A 26,556-nucleotide genomic window follows, 5' to 3' on the forward strand; every position below is an offset into this window, starting at 1 on the left:
TACATTTCTTCAACTTAGTCACGCAAATTCATCTGCTGCCTTAAAACCATAAATTTAAACACTTATCTTGAATAGTGGTTGAAATAATCAGGTTAACTGAACATAAAAGTTCAATAAACTGAAGATATTAAGTTGATTCAACTGTCAGGTGCCATGAACATCTGTTACAGACTTTACATTTTACAGTTTTTCCATTTGAAGAGTTTGTTCTTCGATGCAGTAGAAGTTTGAATTGATTAAATGGATCAAATCATAGAAATGACAATGAGGAGCAGCAAATCTGTGATCAAACTCATCGCTAATGTGTCCATCAAAGTTAAGGGAACTATCAGTGTGAGCAGGGAGGTTTCGAAAATGTTTATTTATTTATTTGCTACACTTTAATATTTATTAATCTGCATATTTACTATGATGGAATATGCTAGTTTGCCTTTTTATTAGTGGTGGGATGCGATTAAAAAAATTAATTAATTAGAGACTTTGTAATTAATTATTCGCGATTCATCGTATTATTGCCAAATATTTGACACAATAAGCAAAGTTTTTCAATTCAAATAAATTTAGGTTGATGACTGAATCGATAAATAGGCATATACGTGAACTTAAATAGCAAAAATGTTTGTTTCATATCGATTTTTTAGCATTTTTCATCTGGCTACTACATTCACAGATGTGTAATGTGTCAAAATGCAATTATAGTGATTCTATTCAACATTTTAAAACTTTTTGGAAACTCATGCACTTTCAGTGTGTTGAAAAGTGGTCTATTATGGGATGGTTACACCATTTGCTGGTCCCAGGACTGTCATAGCTAACATGTCCACAGGATCATCAATTTCTTGCATCCCATTCATTGTCTATGTGAAACGCACTGTGTTGTATGCTAGATGCGTTGCAGCATTTCGAACTGTGTTACAGTGTGTCTCCCTGGAGCTCATTTGTATAAAGTAGACTCGACTTCTACTTTATGCAAATTCGATGTGGGCAGCAGCGTCCAACGTGTCGCGAAAAATTTGTAAAACCTCTAAACTAGCCATCGTTGAACTAAAATGAGGACAGATCCAGCAACTGCACAGCTCATTTCTCACCTCAAGCGCTTTCAGAAATACTTTTTGCTGAAGTGTTTGTGTAAAATAAGAGAAAGTTTGCAACCAAGCCGCCATGTTGGTCCGACGTTTCTACCGGACTGAAGCTAAAGTGCTGTCATGTGACCAGCTAGTGGCCTACTACAGTGCGTCCTGTGCATCTTCTTCAACTCCTTATTTTCGGTCAAAAATGTTTTACAGTGCACGAGAACACCAAAAACAGATAATAATGTTAATGTCCAAAACACATAAATGAACCACAATAATGTCCTGGCTCACAAGTTCTCTCATAATGATGAACATGAGCATCACAGTTTATTTTGATCCCTGATATCCCAGCCTGCTGCCACCTGAAAAGCTCAGTACAGCAAAAAATGGGAAAAATGTTCATCTGAAAATAATCAACTAATGCAGTATTTACTTTAAATGTGCTATAAACTGCAGAAGCTACAGTCTCTGGTGATATTTGATTTTTTATTATCCGGTCATTCGATAGCTCCATATGAAAACCGATGATATTTTCATCAGCCTTAAATGCTCGCTGCCTGCTCTACTATGTATTCAGTGCTAATTAGCAAATTTTAGCATGCCACCAGCTAAATTCAGTAAACAGTTACCCTGCTAAACATCAGCATGTTAACATTCAGTCATTGTCATGTTTGTGACTCGGCTTTAGAGATTTATGTGCTCAGTAGGAACCAGTGGGCTACAAGCCAGCACATTGTTTGTTTTGGTCTTTGCAGGGGATTTATTGAGAAGGAAGAAGCCAGACAGGATTGAGTGGAACAAAAGTTGCTTGCTTTTGATACGTCTCAAGCTTAGGAACCAGAAAATGAAACAACACAAACACAGTATATGTAGCGAGCAGAACTGGTAAGGCAAATGATGAGACCAATCAGTCAAAGCAAAGCAGACCTGACAAAAAGATGCCAGGCGAAAATCGGCAAACATCCACAACAGCTTTCAGAGTCAACAGCATCCAAATTAGAACATACAGAAAGCACATCTTAAGGAGGACTTAATAGGGATACAAATGTAAAAATGATTCTTTCATGGCAGGAAAAACAACAGTGCAGTAATTTATACTAGGATTATTTCTTATTGATCCCATATAAAAACTCCAACCATCCTTCTGTCTCTCATCACCTTTATCTTCCTCTCTCCATCTTCTTTATTACTCACCCGCATCACTCTTAATTTCTTCTCCATTTTCAATCTATTTCACTCATTCCTCTCGATTATCGCTCTCCATGCTCCTGCTTCTTGTGCTTTTGACCTCATTTCTTTTCTTCTTCTTCTTTTTAATTTTCTTCTCACTCATTCTGGCCTCTCTACCTCTGCATCCTCCTCCAGTCCACCTCTTTTCCCCTTTCCTACCTTAATTTCACTTCTACAACACTTCTGTCCTTCAATTTTGTCTTGTCTCTTACTTCTTTCCTTCCTCTTCTAATTTCTGTATTCCCATGGCATTAACATCTATTTTCTCTCCTCTTGCCTCCCTTCTTCCACTCTAACAGAGGTGTTGTTCGTGTGGATGTGAACCTGCAGGACGTGGACATTGACCAGTGCTCCAACAGTGGCTGGTTTGCTGGGACTCATCGCTGTAATCTCACCAGTATGGAAGTAAGTCCACTTCTACTGTGATGTCTTCATTACACAATCAGCACTAAAAGAAATACTCTCATTCTCATTTGCTCATCTGCTGTGTGTAAATCAATGAATTTCCCTGCTCTATTCAACTATTTCTGCATTCACACGCAATCTGCTCTATTCACTGTGTCCTTAAATCCACTTGAATGCTGCAGTCAAGTTTAAAAGGTGCATTTAAAAGACAACATTGGCTTGAAAGAGGCTTTTGATTAGAGGCTTTCCTGCTTTCATTAGTGTTTCTCACCATCTCGTCTCGTTACCGCACTCCTCTATAGAGTGTCTTTGACCTGTGGTGGAGAGCATCAGCAAAGCCGACCAAAACTGCTGAGTAAAATCTACTGAAACCTGTAAAAGATGGAAGTTTTAATAGTTTCAAAGAGTCTACAGTCATGCTGGCAGCCAAGTGACAACTTCTTGTGCTAAAAACTGCAGTTCCTCAAACGACCACTTGAGGCTGGATTCAAAGAGAGTCAAACCCCATAGAGCCACATGTTAAAATGCCCAACTTTAGGGCACAAATAAACATATTTGCAGGTACATTTATGGGACAAAAAGGCAGTTTTGGTCTCTATAGCTAAAACCCGTGCTCATGATTACTGTGAGCGGGGTACATTTTTGTATAAATAACCTGTTTAAATTGTATTGAGTCTTCAAATTATGTATAATTAAAGGTGTGGCTACTTCGATTGACAAATGGGTACCACTCACACTTCACCTCTTTACTGTTTTTTTTTTTAATTTACCCATTTTCTGGGAATAGTATGACAGCTCTTGCTTTTTTTGCATTCTGCATCCAGCATACTACATTTTGGCTAAATCAGTGTTTCAAATGCAGCCAGTGGCCCTTAATGTCCACTATTTTGGTCTACACTGAGATATCAGAAGAACTACTGCATGGATTACAAAATATGAAAGTTCATATAGGGATTCTTGTTTTGATTCTGGTCCCCTTACTTTTCCTCTAGCACCACCTCAAGGCTGACATTTTTGGTTTTTAGTGAAGCGTCTCCACGACTATAGAGTAGATGCCCGAACCTTCCATCTAGCACATTCATCACTGGGAAATTTGCAGAAGAAATAACATTGCAGGGTCTTGATCTTAATATTTAAAGTTGCTAGGTAAATTTGAAATGTTTCTCTTGGGGTCAAAATCTTTTGATTTAAATATATTTAAATAACTTTGCTTGAAATACCTTCAGGTTTATTGATTTTCTCATCAACCTCAGCTATAGTTAGAATTTTTTGGGCTAGACTTCTTGGCCTAGAAAATTAAACTAAAACGAGTGCTAAAAACTGCAATTCCTCAAATGACCACTAGAGGCTGGATTCAAGGAGAATCAATCCCCATAGAACCACATGTTAAAATACCCAACTTAATCACACCAAAAAAAAATAATTACAGGCACGTTTATGGTACAAAAAGGCAGTTAAATAACCTGTTTCAATTGTATTAAGTCTTGAAATTATGTTTAATTAAAGGATTGGCTACTTTGATTGACAAATGGGTACCGCTCACACCACCTCTGCACCTTTTTTTCTTTTTTATTAACCGGGAGTTAGGAGGAGCTTCTAAATTGCTCCACTGGCAACCTATTGTATAGGTGGCGTCATGAAGAGTTTGTCCATCTCTATATACAGTCAATACCGGTAGCATACTCACAGTAGCAATGCTAACATGCTTATGTTTAGCAAGGATACTGTTTAGCATAGTTTACCACATTAGCTAATATGACATCTTGGAATTGCATGTCACTTGGTGCACATTTTGCATGTCATGTTTACACTTTTTAAGCTTTTCACTGGTCCAGGTTAGGGTAAGGATGCTAAGTGATGTGGCGTATTATTCCGATGCCTGTTTATGACACCACGCTGTTTTAGTATACTGGTATTTGCTAATTAACTCCACAAAGTACAACCATGACTGATGGGAATATCTCTAGTTTTGCAGGTATTTGTTCACACCAGATTTTATGGTAATCCATCCAGCTGTAAGAAAAAAACAATGTCTGCACACTGCTTCGCCCCCACATTATATTATTGATAACTGCTGTGCAACGTTTTGATCGATAAAGATTTTTCTCTTCAGGTCCAGCAGAAATGTTTTCTTGGCTGCATGCTTCATTTTTGTCCTCCAATCCATCCAGTAGTTTCACTGAAAAACAAACAAAAGTGCTGGTGCTCAAAGAAGAATTAAGGAATCCACTAAAACAAGCATGCATGTCCACACCCCAGTGCGAATCCAGTATTTGTTGAGATATTTCAGTCTGCACTGAAATCTTGAACAGCATGCAATCCATAGAGCCACCGCACAATTGGTATCATTATTGAATGGCAAAATGTATGAGAAAACAAACACAAACTACACTGCACTAGTTCAGTGCCTGCAGACTAAGATGTCCTGCCGGGTTATTGCCTGCGATGTTGAAACTTGTCGATGACACGTGTCTCATCTACTGCATAATGTTTTTATCTGTGTGACCGCTGTGATGGAACCGGCAGCAGACATAGATCATGTTTTGTCACTTTCTGGGGGTGATGGAAAGACGAGAGCACGGAGATATTTCTGTATTTGTGCCTGTTAGAACGTCTGCGTGCTGTTTGCATGCGAGTGGATTCGCCTGTGCGTTTGCCGCCTCGCTCATGTCAGCACCAGTGCGTTCGTTTTATGTGATGCTTTGCAGGGGGAGTCTCTCCGACTCCAGCAGGGGAGAGAGAGGCTGCTCAGGCGTGCATGGCATGTTGCTGGCCATATGATGTATAATAAATGCAGTGTAATGGATTGCAGCAAGATGAGATGAATAATTGACCATGCTCTTTGTCTGTGTGCCTCCCGCCTCTCGGTCTGTCATGACTACAGAGGAGACGCAGGAGGTCTCCGTGCTCGTTTTGATCTGCAGCGCTGTTTTCTTTGCATTGTTCCATTTTTATAAGCACCTCTCTCAGCTGCTGTTAGGTGAAATCTGAATGATGCTGCTGATGGTGTTGTAGCTCTGTGGTGGTGAGTGTGTGTTGTCTTTCTAATATCATCAAAGGGGTGAGCAGAGGCAGCCTTTTAGCGACCAAGGCCTTGTGAGGCTGTCCATGTCTGACCATGTCCTCAAAATCCGTAACCTGATCTCTATGTGTCCTGTGTGTATATGTCAATGGTAAGTTTTACTTCTACTCGCTGTGAAAACATTTCCTTTCTAAATGCTCTTGATTAACCTGACTGATTAACAGACCCTACCACTCATTGCTCTTCTCCTCTGATTCATTTCCTTCTCACACCATATTTAGCCAAACGGTATCCGATGATGATTCAGTGCCGCCCTGAATCAGCCGAGTTATTTGTCTCTCGCTGTTTGAAATGTCGGACCGAAGGGAGTAAGAATTAAGTCGCTGAAAAATGGTACAGAATTAACAGAAGTTCATTACATTACTGATTATGAGACACCGCAGGGTTTGGAACAATGTCATCCATCTTAGCGTTTTGTGAGATCAATAACTGGAATGGACTTTTTTGGCAATATTTATTTAGACACATTACAGCTGTTCTCTGTGGTTAGATGGTCAGTCTTTGAGGATTTTAAAATGAGGACAGTTTAGCTCCTTCTATGGGGATGCAAAGACACCAGGACACATTTTAGATCATAAAGCCATAGCACGATAGACAGTCATGCCGGCAGCTGTCTTTGCGTGAAATAGCAATATCCTTTTCTCATCAGCACAGTAAACACAACCCCATTTGAAGGCACCTAATGCTAACAAAGTCATGTTTAACCAGTTTAATATTTAGCTTGGTCACTGTGTTAGCTTAGCATGTTAGCATGTTGCTGCAACATTTGCTGTTTCCACTGAATGCTCAGTGCAAAGCTTTGCAGCATAAAAGTCGTCTAATGGCTGCTATTAAATCTCCACACTGTCAGTTTAAAGTGTTACATGAAGATATACGAGAGTCATATCACAGTATGAATGAAAGTGATCCACAGCTGTTATAATCTCAATAAGGAAAGAGAATCTAGAGCAAATGTTTTCCAACAGCAAGCTGGAAGGCATGGCTTTTATGCTGCTGAGCAAGTTGAAATAGAAGCCTTTGAGTTAATATTCTGTGAATGAAAGTGAATAGGATTGATAAACATTGTATTTGTCTCAATCTGTCACAGTGGTTTATACATGTTATAAATTCTGAATGTGAAATATTCGGCGTCTTGTTTCTCTTTCACCCTTGCCATTTGTCATTTTGCGCCAATTCTCTCTAAGTGCTTTACTCTTTTCATTTCTTTTCCTGGCTTGTTCTTGCTTGATGTGATCAATTGCTTATTGCTGCTGTTCAGCCAGCCCATTACCCATAATTTGGTGTAGTTCTTTTGGGACTTTACCTCAATTTTCTCGTTCAAATCAAAGCTTTGAAAGCAGAGCAGTCGAAAGCTTCCAGGAAAAACGGCTTGGCTGCTAAAATAGTATCTCAGCATAACACAGACATAATACTGGCCAAGTAAGAAAAATGTTGTTTTTTTGTCTCAATATCCCCATTAAACAACAGTTAATTTCTAAATCTCACTAAATACATTTTTTGGGGAAATGGGCTATGGAAAGCCGGCGTGTGGCTCATTGCTTCCCCCATCCAGTACAAACATGCCCTGAAGCGCCGTCTCACTGAGAAACATAATGATGAGACAGTCTCTAGTAATGTGATGGAGCATCATGTGTTCTCCCGAGTGTGCAGAGACGGTAATACCACAACACTCCCCTTCTCATTGTTACTGTGATGTAATAGTTCAGACAGTTTGTAGCTGAACAACTTCTATGTTAACACTCTGCAGTTTTCCTCCTCTGTTTACTCTGTATGCTGCAGAGAAGCCTGTTTTTAGTGACATGTCCTCGTTTTGTTTTAAGAAAATGGCTGTTTAGTGAAACCTGAGGAGGTTTTTGAGAAAATATATGCCAGGGATATGTCAATTATAGTAAAGTAATAATAATAATAAAAGTATTGAATTTTAATGGAAAAGGTTTTTGGTACATGAAATACATCCCCCGCACTAGACTCTCCAGTCACAGCAAGCAATTATAAAAAATATCACCACAATAATTTCACAAATATTTGCCAGTCAGCTTTAAAGTCATACAGAACTTTAAGGACTTCCCTCTTAGCTAATATCTGTTATTCCATAAGAGGTTAACGATCACAGCTGTAATGTCAGATATTCTGTGCAAGCTCTAACTTAATCAACTTTGATTGCTTTTGAATCACATTCATATTCAGGATTTTTATTTCATTTGAATACAGTGTGCCTTTTTCTATCTTTTATCTATAGCTGGGAGTCACCAATCAAAATTTCACTGTTAAAACACAATGACAAAAAAGATTCTTGATATGTTGCTTATGAGACAATACTTTTAATTTTTTTCAGACCATTTTGGAGCAGCACAGGCTGTGTACACAAAAATTATAATCAAACATTGCACATTTGCACATTAAGCAGACGCCACGCAAACCTAGGACTGCTGTTAATAGCTTATCTGATTAAAAATGTATAAACTGATGAGGGACATGCTGTAGTACCTGGTTGGACCACCAGGTGGAACCCCTAACTGTTTATTGAGATGGAGTCACATCCCCGATGTCTAACTGCTAACTGTGGAGTTAGAAATAAAATGTCTGGCAGGTGTCTGGTTTAGCTAGCTACCTGGGGCTCATGCTGACGCTAAGCTACGATTTTTACCTTAGTGTCTGTTCAGTGCTTTGGATTTTTTCAAAGCCAATCACTGAAGAGCGATTTTAAAACAAGTTTGTATTGTTCAGTGCAATTGCTATTTAGCTGCATATAGGAAAAAAAATCCACTTTATTTCATTCATTTAAACAATTAATTAATTATTGATTGCTAACAAGCTGACCGTTGGTTAAGGGAAATGTTTAAAATTTGCGTCCCTAATTAGGATTGGTGTTTTTGACCAACATTCAAATTTAATCCCTTTTGGCTCAGTTTTGGTCTCCACCAACTACGGAGAAAATAATTTTTCTTTTTAGCTTGTTAATAGCTCTATTGTGTTAATCAGCTAGCATTAGTTGCTAACTTTGACATCCCATCGTTTGGTGGTAGGCAGGTAGCACAACAGTAGTCGGTCAGAGCTAGTTTGCAGTTTGTAGTTTAGGGTTGTTGTTCTTGTTGTGATTTCTGACAGCTATAATGTCTCCTAGTTGGTATGAACACTAACAAACAACCGTCACTGACAGTTACATCTTAGTAAAAGTCAGCTACTTCGACTAACACCACCAATACAGAACTGCTGGAGCTCAACTCTGGCCTCGGCTTCTTTTCACAGCTCAACATACTGCTGGAATCTATTCTCAGGGTCTCCTGGATCGGCTTCCTGCTCCTCAGTTCTGGAACTTGTTATTCTTTTATAATTAAAAGTCAGACAGGTTCATGAGGATCTGGTTCTGGAGGCTCTGGTTACTACGGTGGCTCTTAGCCCTTTGGATTAGCAGGATATGCTCCTTGGAATGACCTGCCACAGGGGTTCTTCTACTCTCTGAAGGACTTGAGGCCATATTGTTTCTGTCTCCCAGACCCCTCAGCCTGGATAAGATTTCGATAACGTTCCGACTGATCCGTTCCCATTGCCTAAACTACTTGTTTTCAGGTTTCTCCTGAGTGAATACCCTTGAACTGTATAAAGTGTTGCTTCTATTGCTTCTACAAAATGAATTACGTGATTGTTTTGTTTTTATTTGCCTGAACGTTAAGTATTTAAAAATAAAGGATGTAAGAAACTTTACACGCCTTGCATCTGTTCTACCCATCCCTTTAATTATAACGATTCTCTGTAGACTCATCCCCACATTGGATCCATTGTGATCTTATTACTTAAAATCACTGAAAACATATTTCTGCATTAAAACAAAGTTGTTGTTTTTTTTAAAGAGGAATGCTAACGAAACACTAGTCACACCTTTAAGTGTGAAGTATGGTTGAAAATCTTCTGTTTCTGGTTGACTTTGGCTCCTGTTTTCCATCTTTTTGGTTGATTTCCAGCTCTGCCCAGATACAGCGAGGCTGTGGAGGAAGGCAGGATGTGTCACCATGAACCAAATACAAGACTTCATGCATTATGGATAGTCAGTCGTAGGGGAAACATCTTACATAAGGAGCCACTGCTTATATAATTAGATGAAGATTTGAGGATGATTGTTGTGGGTGATTTGTGACTGGATGCCTCTAAGTAGGTTTGTGTGTTTTGTTCTTTTGTGTGTGTGTGTGTGTGTGTGTGTGTGTGTGTGTGTATTTTTTAATTTTTTTTAAATGTAAGTCGACAGTGGGTGTGTGTACTATGTTTGCATATCTGCCCGTGTGTGTTTTCTCTGCCTGTCCTGTGAAACGTGCTGCTGGAGATAAAGGGCTTCAAAGGCAGAGCTCTGCTAATGACTGTAAACTGCTGTGACAGCCAAAGAGGGTTACCCCCTCTGTCTCTCCCCCGGCTTCCCCTTCTCAATCAGATACCCTTCCTCTTTTCCTTTTCTTTCTCTTTTCCACACTCTTTCCACAGCTTGACTCAGATTTCTCCCTATCTCTGCCTATCTCCTCATCTCTCTTGTAGTCTCGTTTCCCGTTTTGCCTTTTCTAACAGCCTTATCCATGTCTCCATTTTCTTGAAGCCAATCAGCTCCTCCGTGGAGGGCAGGAAGACAAGTCTGAAATTATCCCTCCATCTGTCAACGTGTCATCATCTTGCTTTTAGGCGGCCCAACACATGGAATAATTGCAAGAACTGGATGAGCTATAATTGAGAAATCCCCTTCCTCTACTGCTTTAACCACTGTGACATCCTCGTTATAAATCGAAGTGAGGTTGGAGCTTCTTTCGGTGTGAAAAAAAACCTCCTTGTTGGTTTTCCATTACTAAGTCATGGGAAGCACAATTCTGAGCAACACTGCTGCAAAAGGAAGCACCGTGATTTCAGCCACTGTTTAAAGTGATGTATACGCCTGTGAATCCTGAAAAAAATAATTACCTGGTGGACACGTGGGCCTCCTCTGGCCTGCTACACCCAAATCAAACCGTAAAGGGGTGAAAACAGGGACATGGATAAATATTTGTCTCTGCCTCACTGTGTGTATTTCGGTATCTTTATCGTTTCTGGCACATTGCAGGAAAAGCAGAGGATTGAAGCTTCACGAGTCTTAAAGTCGATATAAATACTGTATGTAGGGAAAGGGATACCCAGCTGAATGAGAAACTGCAACAGCCTGTTAGCAGAGAGGGATGTTCAGGGACAGACTATGCAGGATTTTTCGGGTTCTTCTAAGGTATGTCATACTGTATTTGTCAGGGAAGCAGACACTTACAAGTCTTACCTTATTGCTGTCAAAAAAAAAAGGGGTGACTTGAGGAGCAGAGGAGACAACAAATAACCTGTTCTGTTCTGTCTTTTCCTGTTTCACTCTCCTTTTTCTGTTTTGTTGTGCCAGAGGCTCTCCACCTCTCCTCAGGGGAGCGTGAAGCTCTGCAGCTAAAGCTGGGCTGAAATGTTTGAAGACTTCTGTACAACATTCCACAATGCATGCGTGTGTTTAGTTTTTTTTTTCCATCATCAAGCAAAACATTAGTATTTATATTCAAAGCTGCATGGAAAAAAGTTCAAACTAAGGTAAATAATCCCTCAATTTAATGAAGCGAGCTTTACAGTGGGGCGAAGCTACATTAAGCTCTATATACAAAAAATGCTTTCTGTGCAGGAGGCTGCCAGGAACATACACAACAAAGCATGAATCCAGCCCATCACACCAAAATGTGTAATAGCTCTGCTGGCCCACGGTGCAAAGCTTGTTATTTTCACAGAAAAGGATGTAAAATTGTGAGATATTTGGGGGTTTTCGGGACTATTTTTGTGGTGGAACTCATCACCCAGCAGGCTTTGTGTGTGTAGTATATGTTTTGTACCAAAGTATGACTTTTTCCTTGACCTAACCAAGTAGTTTTGGTGCCTAAACTTGACCAAATAATTATGTAGCATGAAGCAAACAGGGACAGAAATTACAAAAAATAATGTAAAAGTACAATGAAAAAAGTATGGAGGGGCACTTTGTCTTATTTTGTGCTTGTGAGTCACATGCAGGAAATTAATAGGCCAAAATCATCTTGCAAACTTACAATCTTTATTGTGAAACTAATGCATTTTTCACTGAGGACCAACACAATGTGCCACATGTACTAAATCTTTGAAAATGGTAGTTTGGCCCACTTAGGCCTATTTCCAGAGCTCTATTACAGGCCTTATACTGTAGCCCATAGCGCCACCTTCTGACAAAACTATGATGCAAAAAATGGAAACATGCCTTTTTCACATTTTTTTTATTTTACTTTTTTTTTAAATGCAAGCACAGCTACTAATAGACTTCTGGAAAATATAAATACCATGGTATGAAAGCATCCAAGTTACATGTTATATTCTGTAGATGTTTATATATGGACTGCAACACACAGTCTAAGTTATCAAATGCGGGATTTAAAAAGCAAAAACTATTCTGGTGGGAGGCACATTCTGATGAAGCTGATCAGCAGCTTTGATCTCATTAGTCACCACTGCTGAACCGCTGTTACACTAATATGAAAATCCCATCAACAACAGACGCAGGCTCAGACTTTAGTGTTAAATACTGACTTTGTATGAAAAAGAAGCATTTGTCATATCTTTGAATTCTTGAATAAAACAGTCAGGGGCTTTCTGAGTCTTACTGCTTAGAATCTTAATTCCTTAATATTTACCTTCTTTTTAAAAAACAAAAAAAGAGAATGAAAGCTCATGCAGCACGTTGTAATCCAGTAAGTATCTTAGACGTAAAAAAGAGATGCTGTGTACACACTCTTTGTACATATTAAGGAACCATTTTAAAATGGCTTACACTGTGTGAATCATGAGGCTCGTTTGCCAATGCCATTTAAAATAAACCCGCAGAGTTTTCACAGTTTGGGTTCACTACAATTTGGCAGTAATAACTGTAATCTTTTCAGTTCTTGTGTTTTTTCAAATCAGAACACTCTGTTTATTAATGATACTTTTTACCTGAGAAACCAACTTATTTGAATGTATGAATAACAATCGTCATTATTGCTCGAAAAACAACTTGTGTGGGAGTTTGAGATGGTTTGGGTTTCTTTTTGGATTATGTTGGGCTTTTTTTTTGCCTTTTTATAATACAGACACCTAAAAAGGGAGAGCAAAATGAGAAAAGAGAGAGAGCAGATATGATGTGAAACAAAGGGCCCAGGGTGGAATTGAACCTACGCAGCTACTGTAAGACTTTGCAGACGTGCATACTGACTGATAGTTGTGTATGTGCTGCCTTCTAATCCACTCAGAAGATTTTATTACTCCACCAAGGAACGCGGCGGAGTTATGTGACGATTGGTGTATGTTTGTCTGTTTATCTGTTAGCGACATTACTCAAAAACGGACTAACGAATTTGGATGAAATTTTCAGGGAAGGTCAGAAATGACACAAGGACCACCTCATTAGATTTTGGCAGTGATGCGGCTTATAGTCTGGATCCACGGTTTTGTTCAAGATTTCTGTATCATTGTGAGATAGTAGCATGGCGTCACTGTAACTATGACAACAAGTGAACGCAACGTCAGCTGCCTGCTGACAATCACAAGACTGTGATCCTGCTACAAATCCACTGCTGCAGACTTCTCAGAAATGATACCAGGAACAATTGATTAAATTGTGGGTTTGTTTCTGAGTCCCACCAATTCCCGCCACCTGCTGCATATTTAGGTCACGTGATTCGGTATCCGTACATAACATGCATAACACACGCCTTTGCTCAGCACAAGGTCATTTTTTTTTGTGGGTACATCTATATTAAATGGCCACATTCTGTGTCACTGTGATTTCTGATCATCAGTAACTAATTTTAAAAAATGCTGCATTTCTACAAAAATATGCTGCATTTCTGACAATGCCATATGGGGGAATGAACAGCCTTGGCAGAGTACTGTGCTCTCTGAGTGCTTTCTTTGTTTTTAATGCCTTGAGATCTGGACCTTAGTGGACAATAAAACTGAGGAGATCATCCTAATTTAATTGCTCCTGGGTCAAGATATAATTGAGGGACTTTTGAAGTCCATGGGATATATCTTGCATACATTTTTATTGAAAGTAAAAAACTAATGTTTTTTATGATCATGTCTTTACAAATTCCATAGTTACTTATTATGGAAACAATCACTTAATATAAAATGACTGGATATCACTAAAATGTCAACTAAATAACCATCCCAATTTAATAACAATCACCTTCTAATTAGCTAAACAATAATAAAATGAGCTTATTGTATTCTTTTTATTAAATTGAGATAATCATGACAGATATTTCTTTTCTGGCAATATATCAGATTTTATGTGGAAAATAACAAATTGTATCTGTGTCCAAGAAATCACTGTCAACTAAGTTACCCATTACAAAAACACCTCTCAAGGAAGTGTGTTAATTCCAGATCACATGACCTGCTCCACATGATGTCATTTCCTCCTGAAGAAAAGACTGGCAAGACTACAAGGCTTTCTGAGTTATTTACTATAAAGTAGTGAGTGAGTCGAGTGGATTTATCGCATGTCAACAGGTTTACTACAGTATCTTTATAAATATCTTTCAATTTCAATTTTACTCAATTTTATGTATAATACTTTAGAATAATCTTTCTGTAAAAAATGCCATGTGGTGTTTGGTTATAGGCAGCCATGTTGATTTTAGGCCTGAAAACAGCAAAAATGTCAACTATGATGCCTGTCAGCTATGTTACAAAAAGTCCCACAATTATATATTAACTATATATTTATAGATATATCTATAGATATATATATTTCTATTTTACATATTCAGTTATTGTAACCCTTATTAATGAAGAGCCTAGTTATGAATGACAGGTTCTCTGCTATCACATGCTGTAAAAACATTACATTTCATATATACTGGCACCAAGTATCTGTTAGTGACCTTTCAGCAGCTAAAAAACTGACATTAGTCGATTGATAATGGGCTGTCTGATTATCGTCGGGATTATCTCCACTTAGACTTTAAATTCAGGTTTGCAGATTGAGGAGGAAGTTTGAAAGTGAAGGCAGGAAGTTTCCCCGTGTTTTTAAACTTCTTTACTCAATCCTCTTTGTCCCTCGTGGGAGCCACAATGAGCTGCATCCCCTGTTTCCTATGTCCTTGGCAACAGGAATCGCTGCCTCCCCCAGAGTCAGGTTCGTCTTGGCTGGGTCATCCGTCACCGTTGTGTGCCAGGTCATTTATGGCTTTCCAAGTTTTTATTCTCATTTCTTTGTTGTTGCCTGAAACCCATCTCAGTGGGCTATGATCTGTCTCAATCCACAGCTTGGTCTATAGCCATCACAGCCACCTTCCTCCTGAGAAGATGGTCTGGTCTTTGTTTCCCTCCGTCTAATTCATTGGTGGGGGTCACGTTAGGCTGAAAATGCCCCTCAGCCTTTGAAGCATCTATAACACAATGTGTCAGCCTTTTCTTTTTCTCGGGGTGGGCTTGATGCTGTTGAAACACACACACACCCTCACTGTTACAAATGTTCTTGTAAAATTGCACTAAAATACCTGCAGCTCCAGTGTTTTACTGTATTTTTAGTTTTACGATAGTATTTATTTAAACTTAGTTACTGTATAATTGATTCCAGCACTACAGGAGAGTGTGAGATTTACTGTTTAATACTGTAACTGCTCTCATATTTGCAGTTTTGTGTTTTGTTTTGTCGTTTCATGTGTTGTTTGTGTCGTGTGTGTCATTTGTATCGTTTTGCATCTTGTATTGGCTGTTTTGTGTGTCATTTTGTGTCCATTTCTGTAATTTTGCGTTTTGTTTGTGGTGTTTTGTGTGTTTTGTGTTGTTGTATCTTGTCTGTGTCTCATATTTCTTGACTTGTGCCATTTTGTGTTTCATTTTTGTTGTTCTGTGCTGTTTTTTGTCTTTTTTGTGTCTTCTTGTGTCTCGTTTGAGTTGTTTTGTATGTCATTTTCTGTCCGTTTCTGTCATTTTGTGTTACTTTGTATGTTGTTTTGCTCCTCGTATTTGTTATTTTGCCTCATGTTGTGTTGTTGTGTCTTGTCTTTGCAGTTTTGGGTCTCATATTTGTTGACTTGTGTCATTTTGTGTTTCATTTGTGTTGTTGTATGTTGTCTTGTGACCCAGTTTTGTGTCTTGTGTTGGCTGTGTAATTTTGTGTCTCATTTGGGTTGTTTTGTGTGTCATTTTGTGTCCGTTTCTGCCATTTTGTGTTTTGTTTGTGTTGTTTTGTGTCTTGTTTGTGTCCTCTTGTGTCTCGTAATGGTGGTTTTGTGTAATTTTGTGTCTCATTTGGGTTGTTTGTGTTCGCATTGGTTGTTTTGTGTGTCATTTTGTGTCCATTTCTGTCATTTCGTGCTTTGTTTGTGTTTTGTGTGTCATTTTGTGTCCATTTCTGTCATTTCGTGCTTTGTTTGTGTTTTGTGTGTTGTTTTGTTCCTCGTATTTGTTTTGTCTCCTTTTGTGTATTTGTGTCTCGTCTTTGCAGTTTTGTGTCTCATGTTTGTTGACTTATGTTGTTTTGTGTTTCATTTGTGTTGTTCTATGTTGTTTTGTGTCTTGTTTATGTCTTCTTGTGTCTCGTATTGGTTGTTTTGTGTAATTTTGTGTCTCATTTGTGTTGTTATGTGTGTCATTTTGTGTTTGTTTCTGTCATTTTGTGTTTTGTTTGTGTTGTTTTGTTCCTTGTATTTGTTATTTTGTCTCATTTTGTGTTGTTCTGTCTTGTCTTTGCAGTTTTGTGTCTCATATTTCTTGACTTGTGTCATTTTGTGCTTCAATTGTGTTGTTCTATGTTGTTTTGTGTCTTGTTTGTGTCTTGTGTCCCTTTTTGTTGCTTGTTTGTCATTTTGTGTTTCACTTTCTGTTGTATGTTAGTTTGTGTCTTGTTTGTGTCATTTACTGTCTTGTTTTAGTTGTTTTCTGTCTTCTTGGTGTTGTTTTGTGTCTCATTCTTGTCATTTTGTGTCTCATTTGTGTTGGTTCGTGTCTTGTTTTTGTCGTCAGTCTGCTGTAAACAGCCTTCTTGTTTTTATTTTAGAAAACAGTCCACTGCTGTTCGGATCTGGCTGTATTTTTACAGTTATTTTTTTTACAGTGCAGTCTCACCTTTATGTCCGTCTTCATCCTGCTATATTGCTGATAAGGTTGCTTAGAAAGACTCACAAACTCCACTGGCCTATGGAGGTGGTATTAATAATGTGCATGCCTTAAGTTTTGGAGTGTCCTGAAACTTTTTCGAGTCATACTACATCTTGAATTTGACAATATTTATAGCTTTTTTTAATAAGGCATTAGGTCGCCCATGCAGTACATTCCGGCAAGTTCTGCACATGTCTTTGATCTTTAATTAAGGTAATTATGCATAGCTGGAAGTGGGGAAGGATAGCGGAAGGACGAGGATGCATATGGAGAGGAGGATGAGTCTGGGAGGAGGGGAGGGATGAGGAGTGACAGCAGAGAGGGACAGTCGTCGGGGAGGATTCATCCTCCACAGAGAAAACACCACTCAACTCTCTAATCTGCAGCCTGCAGCTCGGCGGCTGCCACGGCAAAATGCAAGAGCCTGTCAGGTTCGACGGCAGCAGTCGGATCTTAATTGAGTGAGGCTTCCCCAGTCGGGTCCAGGCGGGGAGCTGGGGACCACCCACCCAGATGTCTGCGCAGGGAAGCTGAGGGTTCATCTCATAAGTCTTAAAATGCCAAGAGAGGCTTGCATTTCACTCCTGACACATTTCCTCGGGCTGCACAGTCAATCGGTGGTAACATTTTTTTGAATGGTTAGCTGCCCGTAACTAAACTGAATAGAAATCACAGTCCTGAACTTATCATTTCAGTCCCCTCGGCTAGTGTCCTTTTCAGGAGAAAAGCGGCTCTAAACTCAGGCCTCCTGGTGACTTTATCCCCAGTCGCAGCGCTGTAACCACGACAAGCCACCAATCCATAACTGGCTGTATATCTCAGTTTTTTGGCCTCTTAAATTGATGGAGAAATCCCAGACAGGCTTAATTCCAAGGTCTCCTCTCCTCAGACATCCAGTGTTTCAGTGGTTGGTAGTCTTGTGAAACAACAGCAGGCAGCTTCCCCACCCAGGGGACAGAGTGATTGTAATGCTTTTAGGGTTTAATGCTTTCAGTGTATTTATAGATCTCTGAGGGACACTGAGTGCTCTCCCTCTCCCTCTTGCTGCCTCCTTTTCTCTCTTGCCAACTCCCGTCTTGGTGTCGTGTTCACGGCTTTTTATCAAATTGCACGGTGAGAAAACTGAAACAGGTAGCACCACGGGCTGCAGTCCAAACACGAGCGCTCTCGATGTGAAAGTTACGGATAATTTATTTTCAGATTTCGGGCTACTTCAGGGTGAGGGAATTGTATTTGCTTGCATGTAAAGTATGTTTTACACTTGGTATTGAGTCTATCAAGTGATTTGTAGTGTTTCTGTCAGGGTTGTGTGACAATTTGTGGTTTTGTTTGTTGGACGGATTAGCAGGCACCAACAGGGTTACACAAGCTCTGTAGATTTTGTGATTGCCATTTTAATATTAGAGTACTAACCATACAAAGTTCTTCAGTTCCCTGAAATGTGTAGTTTCTAGTATGCGTATTTAATATCAATCATTTACCACATTAACAATGTCTAGACTGGATTTATCATTCATTTAATGTTATCTTCATTGAAAAAAAAATGCTTTTCTTTCAATAATAAGGGCCTTTCTAAGTGACTCCAAGCTTTTGAACGGTAGTGTAATTCAACTGCAGTGTTGAAGCTGCAATTCATAGAAACACAGATATTCCAAAAGTGGACTATAAGCGTACTGGAGCTGCACAATATATCATTGAAGCGCTGATATTGTGACAATCATTATAGGAAGCGCAATGTGGAAAGAGGCAAATGACCTCAAACACATTATTCTACAAGTTTTTCTCTCCTTGATACAAAGAGAAAACTCTCATAGTTCTCCGTTTCCATGACGAATCTACAAGAGGAGTCTGGTAGAACATAATCTTCTCTGATTTAAGGCTTCTTTTTTACATTATTTAAAAGACACAGAGTAGTCGAGGCTTCAAATGTGCACAGCAAAATGAGTTGGGAACAGCAGAGAAACACTGAAAAAGAAGGTTTTGTTGCAACGAGAAATTCAACATCAGTTGTATGGAAATGTTTTTGGCTGGAGAAAGCATGACGTTGACCAAAAACAGGTTCGACGGCGGCTACAAGAGGCAACAAAACTAATTAGTAGATTATTTAAATCAGTTCCACAAAGTGCAAAGCCAAGTCTGAATGGCATCCAAAGCAAAAAAACCCCCAACTATATCAGATGTATTTACCACCATGTGAGAAAGGTTCCAAACAGTTTGCTCTCAAAAGTCAAGTCGTTTTTAAGCTTTTTTGTTGCAATTATTTTCATTTTCTATGCAGACACTCCCCTGTAAATCACAGCAGTCACTCTAGAATGAGTAATTCTTTAAAAACAGAGTAAAATGGTTACGATTTTTATCAACATCAGTGTTTTCCAGCTTTACAGCTTCATCTATAGATAATGTGAAGAAAAGTCCACAAGTGTTTTACCTCCAGTTCACTCTGTGGTTGATCTCAGAGTACTTCAGTAGAATAGCAGTAGTAGTAGTAGTAAAAGAGCAGCAGCAGTAGTAGTAGTAGTAGTAGGAGTAGTAGCAGTAGGAGAAGTTGCAGTAGTGGTGGTAGGAGTAGTAGAAGTAGTAGTAGTAGCAGTAGTAGTCATAGGAGTAATAGGAGGAGTAGTGGGAGTAATAGAAGAAGTAGTAGTAGCAGTAACAGTAATTGTAGTAGTAGTTGTTGTAGTAGTAGTAGTAGTAGTAGTAGCTCTCTTGATTCATCAGGTCTAGTTGAGCTAAAGTCTAGAGTTCCTCCATTGTGAATCCTGTTTGTGTTATTTTACGACATTCTGCTGCCACCATTTACATTTGTGACTACAGCCAGCTACATATTTAGTGAAATCCACCAAAAATACTGACAAACATGGATGAGCCTGATGTGACCGTAGACGTCCCATTCCCAATGAATCCCACTGATCTGAGTAATTCCAAAAATCAGGTCTTGCGGTTCCTTTTCTATCAAATAAGTCTTTCTCAGTGATTGACAGAACAACCTTGAACTCTGGCAGCCAAGTGTTACAGGGGAGAAAAAAAGTGGAATTAAAAGCCGCCCCGACTGCATCCAAAGTACGACGCAATTATGAAATACTTTCTCACTCTGAGGCTGCAGTCTGATGAAGGTGATCCATCAAACTGAGACACGTCAAACGCTCCTTTCATAGCCCTTCCACCGGGGCGCAGGAAAAACGAGGCTGGCCTTGCCGCCGTTAAGTACCTTGCCTTGAAAGTGTGTGTTGCTGCATGAGTGTGTATGATTTCGCTGGATAAAAAAAAAAAAAGGTGATTGAAGACATCTGGAGCAGAGTGCGTGTGAGGCAGTTTGGAGGTGTTCGGTGACATTAATCTACTTTTGATAGTCCGTGTCAATCTCCTGTGAGACAGGCCTGTTTTCTGTATTATACTTGTGGGATCTGGGTGAGATCTGAGAGGAGCGTCGGTACAAGAGGGAGGTAGGTTGGTTTAAAAAAAACAACAAATAAATAGCATTGTTGTTGTGTTTCTGTGTGAGCAGATTTTTACATGTGTTTTTATGTGATACACCGACTTGTCAAAAAAGGGCAAACGTGTGCAGCAGGGAGGTTCTACAGTGATATCACAGACAGGTTTAATAAATGCAACCATTTTAATGCACAGGGCCCAATAAAGGCCTAAAATAAGCCTCATATTTCATCCTGAGTGTCCCTGGGTATGGCTTCTCTTAATGAGTCTCCACTTCCTTTGGAGTAAGCAGAAAATAAGGTCCTAACAAACGCTGGTGTGCGTTTGTGGCTGTATTATCCATCCGTCTATCCATCTGTCTGTCTTACTACAGCAGATGTTTAAAGTTTTTGTCTCAGAGGTCCTCCGGGAGTCTTCAGCTTCCTCCAGTCAAGAGAGGTAGAAATATCTTGGCTCAGACCCAGATTAATTCAGTTTAGGCGGAATAAAAAAATGCTTTATCAGTGCCCCTGCGTTCCTGTGTTTTGTAGACTTTAATTTCACAGGTATGCTTATCTCTTCAGAGAGGAGACACACAAATAAACACACACATTTGCTGCGACGGTGGATGAACTGCAGCTCAGTTTGTTGCATTCTAGCAGGGGTTTCCATTTCTGCTGTGTGCACATGTAAAAAAAAAGAGAGAGCTCGCATGCAAATGACATTTTCAGAGAAAACGTCAGTACCGTTGAAGGATTATGTCGCTCAAAGCAGATACGAATATTTGCTGTAATTGTTTGGACGTAGTAGTAGTTGTAGTAGCAGTAGGAGTAGTAGTACTATTATTTGAAGTAGTGGTTGTAGTAGTAGTAATAGCAGTAGTAGTAACAATCAGTGTTGAGTCGTAATTGTAGGAGTAGTAGTAGGAGGAGGAGGAGTAATAGGAGTAGTAGAAGTAGTAATAGGAGGAGTAATATTAGTATTAGGAGTTCTAATATTAGTATGAGTAGTATTAGGAGCTGAAGTAGTAGGAATAGGAATAGTAGGAGTGGTAGTAGTAGGAGGAGTAATAGTAGTAGCACTTGTAGTAGGAGTAATTGTAGTAATAGGAGTAGTAGTAATTTTAGTGGTAGGAATAGTCATAATAGTAGTAATAGTAGTAGGAGTAGTAGTAGGAGTAGTAGGAGTATTATTCGTAATGTTAGTAACAGGAGTAGTAATAGTAGGAGTAGTAGGAGTAGTAGTAGTAGTATTAGGAGCAGTAGTAGGAATAATAGTAGCAATAGTAGTAGAGGTAGTAGTAGTAATATTAGTGGTAGGAATAGTAGGGATGGTAGTAGGAATACTAGTAGGAATATTAGTAGTAGGAGTATTATTAGTGAGGAGCTTATTAGTATTAGGAGTTGGAGTAGGAGTAGTAGTAGTAATAGGAGTAGTAGTAATATTAGTGGTAGGAGCAGTAATAGTAGGATTTAGTAGTAGTAGGAGTAGTGGAAGTTTTAGTAGTAGGAGTAGTTATAGTAAGAGCAGTATTAGGAATGGGAGTAGTAGTAGAAGTATTAGTAGTAGGAGTAATATTAGTAATAGGAGTAGTAATAGTAGGAGTGGTAGCAGTAGTAATACTAGGAGCAGTAGTATTAGGAGTAGAAGTAGTATTAGGAATAGTAGTTAAGAGTAATAGTAATAGGAGTAAAATAGTAGGAGTAGTAGCAATAGTAGTAATAGTAGTAGCAGTAGTAATAGGAGTAGTAGGAATTGTAATGGTAGTAGTAGTAGGAGTAGTGATTTTAGCAGAAGAGAGAGCTTGCATGCAAATTACATTTTCAAAGAAAACGTCTTAATACCGTTGAAGGATTTTGTCGCTCAGAGCAGAAACGCATATTTGCTGTAATTGTTTGGACATTTGAAGTCAGAAAACCTCAAACCATGAAAGCAAACTCATCAGCCCACAGGAGAGCAGCGTGGCCACGAGAAACCCAACACCTACTGTACTCTGTTTGTGCAGCTTTCTTGGCAGTATGCACCCACCAACAGATGTGAATTCATTAATTAATTATTCAGGATTTCATTAGGAGAAGAAAGCCACTACATGCATATTGAATGCTACATGAGGATTTGCTTTATTTGGACCGATATAGTGAATCTGCTTTTTGGGAGAATGAAGCGCTCTCATCTGTGGGTGTAACGGTACACAGATATCACAGTTTAGGACGTAATTTGGTTTTGAGAACACGGTTTTCACATTTGCAGTGGAGTAAAAACAAGAAGCACATTAAATTAAACTGCTGTTTACTGAACAGATTATGGCTGTATGCGTCTTTAAAAAGTCTACTGCTACTAGCTGCAACCTACTAATAAAGCAACATTTACATCATAAATAAATCTAAATAAATGCTCCCTCAAATCAATAGAAAATTCAATAGAAATCCATTAAGGTGCAGCATTTAGAAAATTAAGTGTGCTTAAACTCAGTTGTCTTGATATTAGGAACGTTCAGCCTCACACTGGGAAAGTACAACACAAATATTCTCCCAAATAAAATACACTTAATATCCATTAAAGTGCACCATTTAGAGAATTAACGACTTGAGCTGCACTCGTTACCGTCAGGTTAAACTCTTTAGATGTCCACCAACTGGCTGTTAAACCAACAGCAGATACATTTGACAACTTAGAAACATCTGTAGTTTGTGTTTGCACAAGAGGGAACTTTGTACTGTAGTGAAATATTTTTTGGATACGATGTGCTAAAAGTAAAAGATGATATAATTATGGCAAATGATATTGGACTGAAGAATCGAGTCAAGATGTGTATGAACTGTATAATGATGAAGGTTTTGGTAATCACTGATGGTGGGTGTCTGCGGAGGTCACACACACAGCTGGAAGGTCGCAAAGTATAACCTGTAACTTCGGTGTCTTGGTCTGAATTTGCTCTAACTACAGGGAGGAAACAAAAAAGTTCAGCACATGCAGTATCTGTAGTCGTTTCACACACTGACAGGCTAATACCAAAAATTTTGATTTACTGCAGACTTATTTTTAGCCACACTAGCGACGTAGCACAAGGCATCGCAATATTGGCCAGTTGGTTGGTCGCTTCGCCACTTTTAATCATACACAAGTGTCTCAGCATGTACAGGATTGGATACAATGCCATGACATTTTTTTAGAGATTCATGCTCCCCAGATGAAGACTCCTGCTGGTTTCAGTGACAACCATAGTGCCACCATTTTGATTTTACAAATTGTTGATTTATCTGTAAGCAGGATTTTGCAAAAACGACCCAGCCACCATGGGTGAAGGACAGACCTGTTGAATTTTGATGCTGGTTTTATATCTTCTTTTTTTTTTTTTTTTTTTTTTTTTAAGTTTCAGGGTACTAGAGGACTGAAGCATTAACAATATTGTTTTATTTTTCTCTTCAGTGTTTTTGGCGATTCAATTTTCACCATCAAACCTAAGATGGTTTTAAGCGTCCCCATCTGACAGTTCACATTCGGAATGCGGTACCTGCAAACTTCTATCAGCTGCTCAGTTTATATCTCATAAGAAAAATGGGGGGAAAAAAATAACAAGGTGAAATCTCTAAAGGATGAAGCTCACAGACTTTCATCCAAGAAGTAAAATAAACATGGATAACTCCCAGGCCTGTTCATCTTCACTGGTGGAACACTGAAGCAATGATTTACTGTATCTGTTTATTCTGTCAGCCATTTGCGCTTCAGTTCCGACATTTATACCCTCTGCAGCCCATCCCTCCTGCCTGCTGCTTCCCAGTTTGAAGATTTGGGGACTGTTTGTCAGCTTTAAAAAACAACGGATCTCTGCAAAAGTTCAGCACGAAGCTTTGACATGCAGAGCTGTTCCACTTAAAAAAAAAGGCATGAAAATAAATATTTTTCCAAAAGGACAGGCTGTTGAAGGAGAGTGCATCTGAAATATCACATTCTAATGCCTTTCTGGAGATTTATGTGCCCTTTGCACTGAAATAAACAGGACACCAAAGCGTGGCTCCATGGGAAATTAATTGCCAAATAGCCTATGACTTTTATACGTGATGAAATGCTGCAGTTAAGGTCGGAAAGGTGGTGAATCTGATGAGGCAGGAACGTGTGGTTAATATTAGTTAACTATAATTTTTTTCTATTGAAGGGGAGCAGCAAATTTTTCTATATGCATATTACAACTAATGTGTATATCCCCAAGAAGTTAATTCCAACTTTATGGAATACTTTTTGATTAAATATAGAGAAGATTGATATCATGTAAGGTACTTTTCGATGCAACCCTACCTTGTTAAAGTTACAGCCCGATGCAAGTCATTTATATTTTGAGAAAAAAAGTAGTTTTATTCTGTCTTCCTCACTAAAAGGTAAGATTATGACATGTTGTTTACTTGTAGTTGTCACTGCCTGTTTTGTTTGAAATACTGCTTTCTGGGTTAAAGTACGACCCTTTAAACAACATGTTTGAAGCTTCTCATCCCTTTTTCTGGGATACAATGTATGTACAATGATGTAAAGCAATACAATAAATGGCAAAGTATTTTGTGAAACATATTTATGTTATGTCAGAAACAAATGCAGTCAAGCAGATATGTTTCCCTCAAAATGTCAGTAATAATGGAGATTTCTTGTTCTAGAATTTAAGTTTGGCAAAACAGCGCTGTCAAATGACGTGTTTATCGTGTTCACAAGAGGACATTTTATAGATGCTCTGAATTCACAAGTTGTAGTATGTTTGCTGATGTTTCCAGAAAGTTCGAAGTAATTCTTTTTTGGTAGATATGCTTTAATATATTGTAATTTTATTTGTATAGGTTTTTTTTTTAAAACAATGTCCTAGGAAAATAATGGCATTTCCAATGGCCTTATCTTTTTGTTATAAATTAGCTTAGCTTGCTATTCGCTTGCTAGATAGTTAGCTAGCTATCAAACACCTTTGATAGCTTGATAGTGTGTTGCTCGGTGCCTTCTAGACACCAACAGTAACGTCCATGTTAGCATTAATACTGTTTACATTGTCCATACTGTCATTACATGCAGTTTATACTAGTTGCACTGTTAATACTGCTCATACACCTATTTATATCCACCCGTAGGTTTAGATTATAGTGTATCCATAATATATATAATCATATATTAGTGTATTTGTATCTCTGTCCATAAGGTTCATTCTGTTTGTAACATTCTGTGTACACCATTCTGTAAATAATGCACTTTACTGCTGCTTTTGCACTTCTGATTAGATGCTAAACTGCATTTCTTTGACTTAGCACTTGTACTCTGTTCAATGACATTGAAGTTCAATGTAATCTTATCTAATGTTGATGTTGTCTAGCAGCAATTTTCATGATTTACAGCCGAGGTTACCCCTTGAACAGCAAACGTTCGTGTACAAGGCTTCTAGTGTCATTATCACGAGCTCATAAGTTTTGTTTGAGGGCAGCATTTGGTCTGCTTGTTCAAATTAAATTGCAGTTTGACAGGTGTGTTTAATGACCGTCAGCAAGAGTTCATGAAATAAGTGTATGTCTCTGCTGTCTAACTTCTGACAGTAGCGGTTGTGTTGATGAAATATGCAGCGTTGAGTTGTATAAAAGCGACTGGTTCAGCTAGCTAGCTGAGGCTAATGCTAATGGAATCGCTTTCTTATTCAAAACAGCAGGGCTCAGGTAAAAGACTGCAAAGCACTGTAACACACCTACATATACAGAAAATGACCACAAAGAGACTCCAAAAGAACTCAGCCCGGTGCAAAGTCAGGCGCAAAACAGCTCGTCTGCTCCTCTCTCAGAAGTTCAAGGATATGTTTAACACTACTTCTTAAGATGATTAACAGAAAACATTAATGTAGTTTGATTTCTATTTCTTTATGAGTACAAAATGTCCATATAAAAACCATTGTATGAATTGATAAAGTTACTTCATCTTTGAAGTTCAGGGAGAGCTAGGCTAGCTGCTTAGCCCTGCTTCCATTCTTTATGCTGAGCTAAGCTAATTACAAACAACTCTCATCAGGAGAGCAAATAGGCGTTCTTTGCTTTAACTGCGGCTGCGTTTTGAATGGGATCAGAAAAATAAAAAGATTTTATCAGAGACTGTCGCTGACTCATGTGCCATAAATACAGTCCTGCTGTTCTCCACAGCGGCCACCCCAGAGGAAATACTCCGTATGAAGCATGCAAAGCAATGAACTAT

At 38.8% G+C, this 26,556-nt stretch overlaps 1 protein-coding gene across 1 annotated transcript in view; it reads left to right on the top strand.

Annotated features, from left to right (window-relative positions):
• Window positions 1-26,556, top strand: part of LOC111588111 (probable G-protein coupled receptor 158) — an 83,685-nt gene that overhangs the window by 9,805 nt on the left and 47,324 nt on the right. Inside the window, exon 2 of the mRNA XM_023298266.3 lies at window positions 2,603-2,708. Coding sequence (XP_023154034.2) covers window positions 2,603-2,708 — 106 coding nt within the window. The remainder of the gene's footprint in view (window positions 1-2,602; window positions 2,709-26,556) is intronic.

The sequence above is a fragment of the Amphiprion ocellaris genome, chromosome 10 (genome assembly GCF_022539595.1).
Source record: "Amphiprion ocellaris isolate individual 3 ecotype Okinawa chromosome 10, ASM2253959v1, whole genome shotgun sequence".
Taxonomy (NCBI): Eukaryota; Metazoa; Chordata; class Actinopteri; family Pomacentridae; genus Amphiprion; species Amphiprion ocellaris.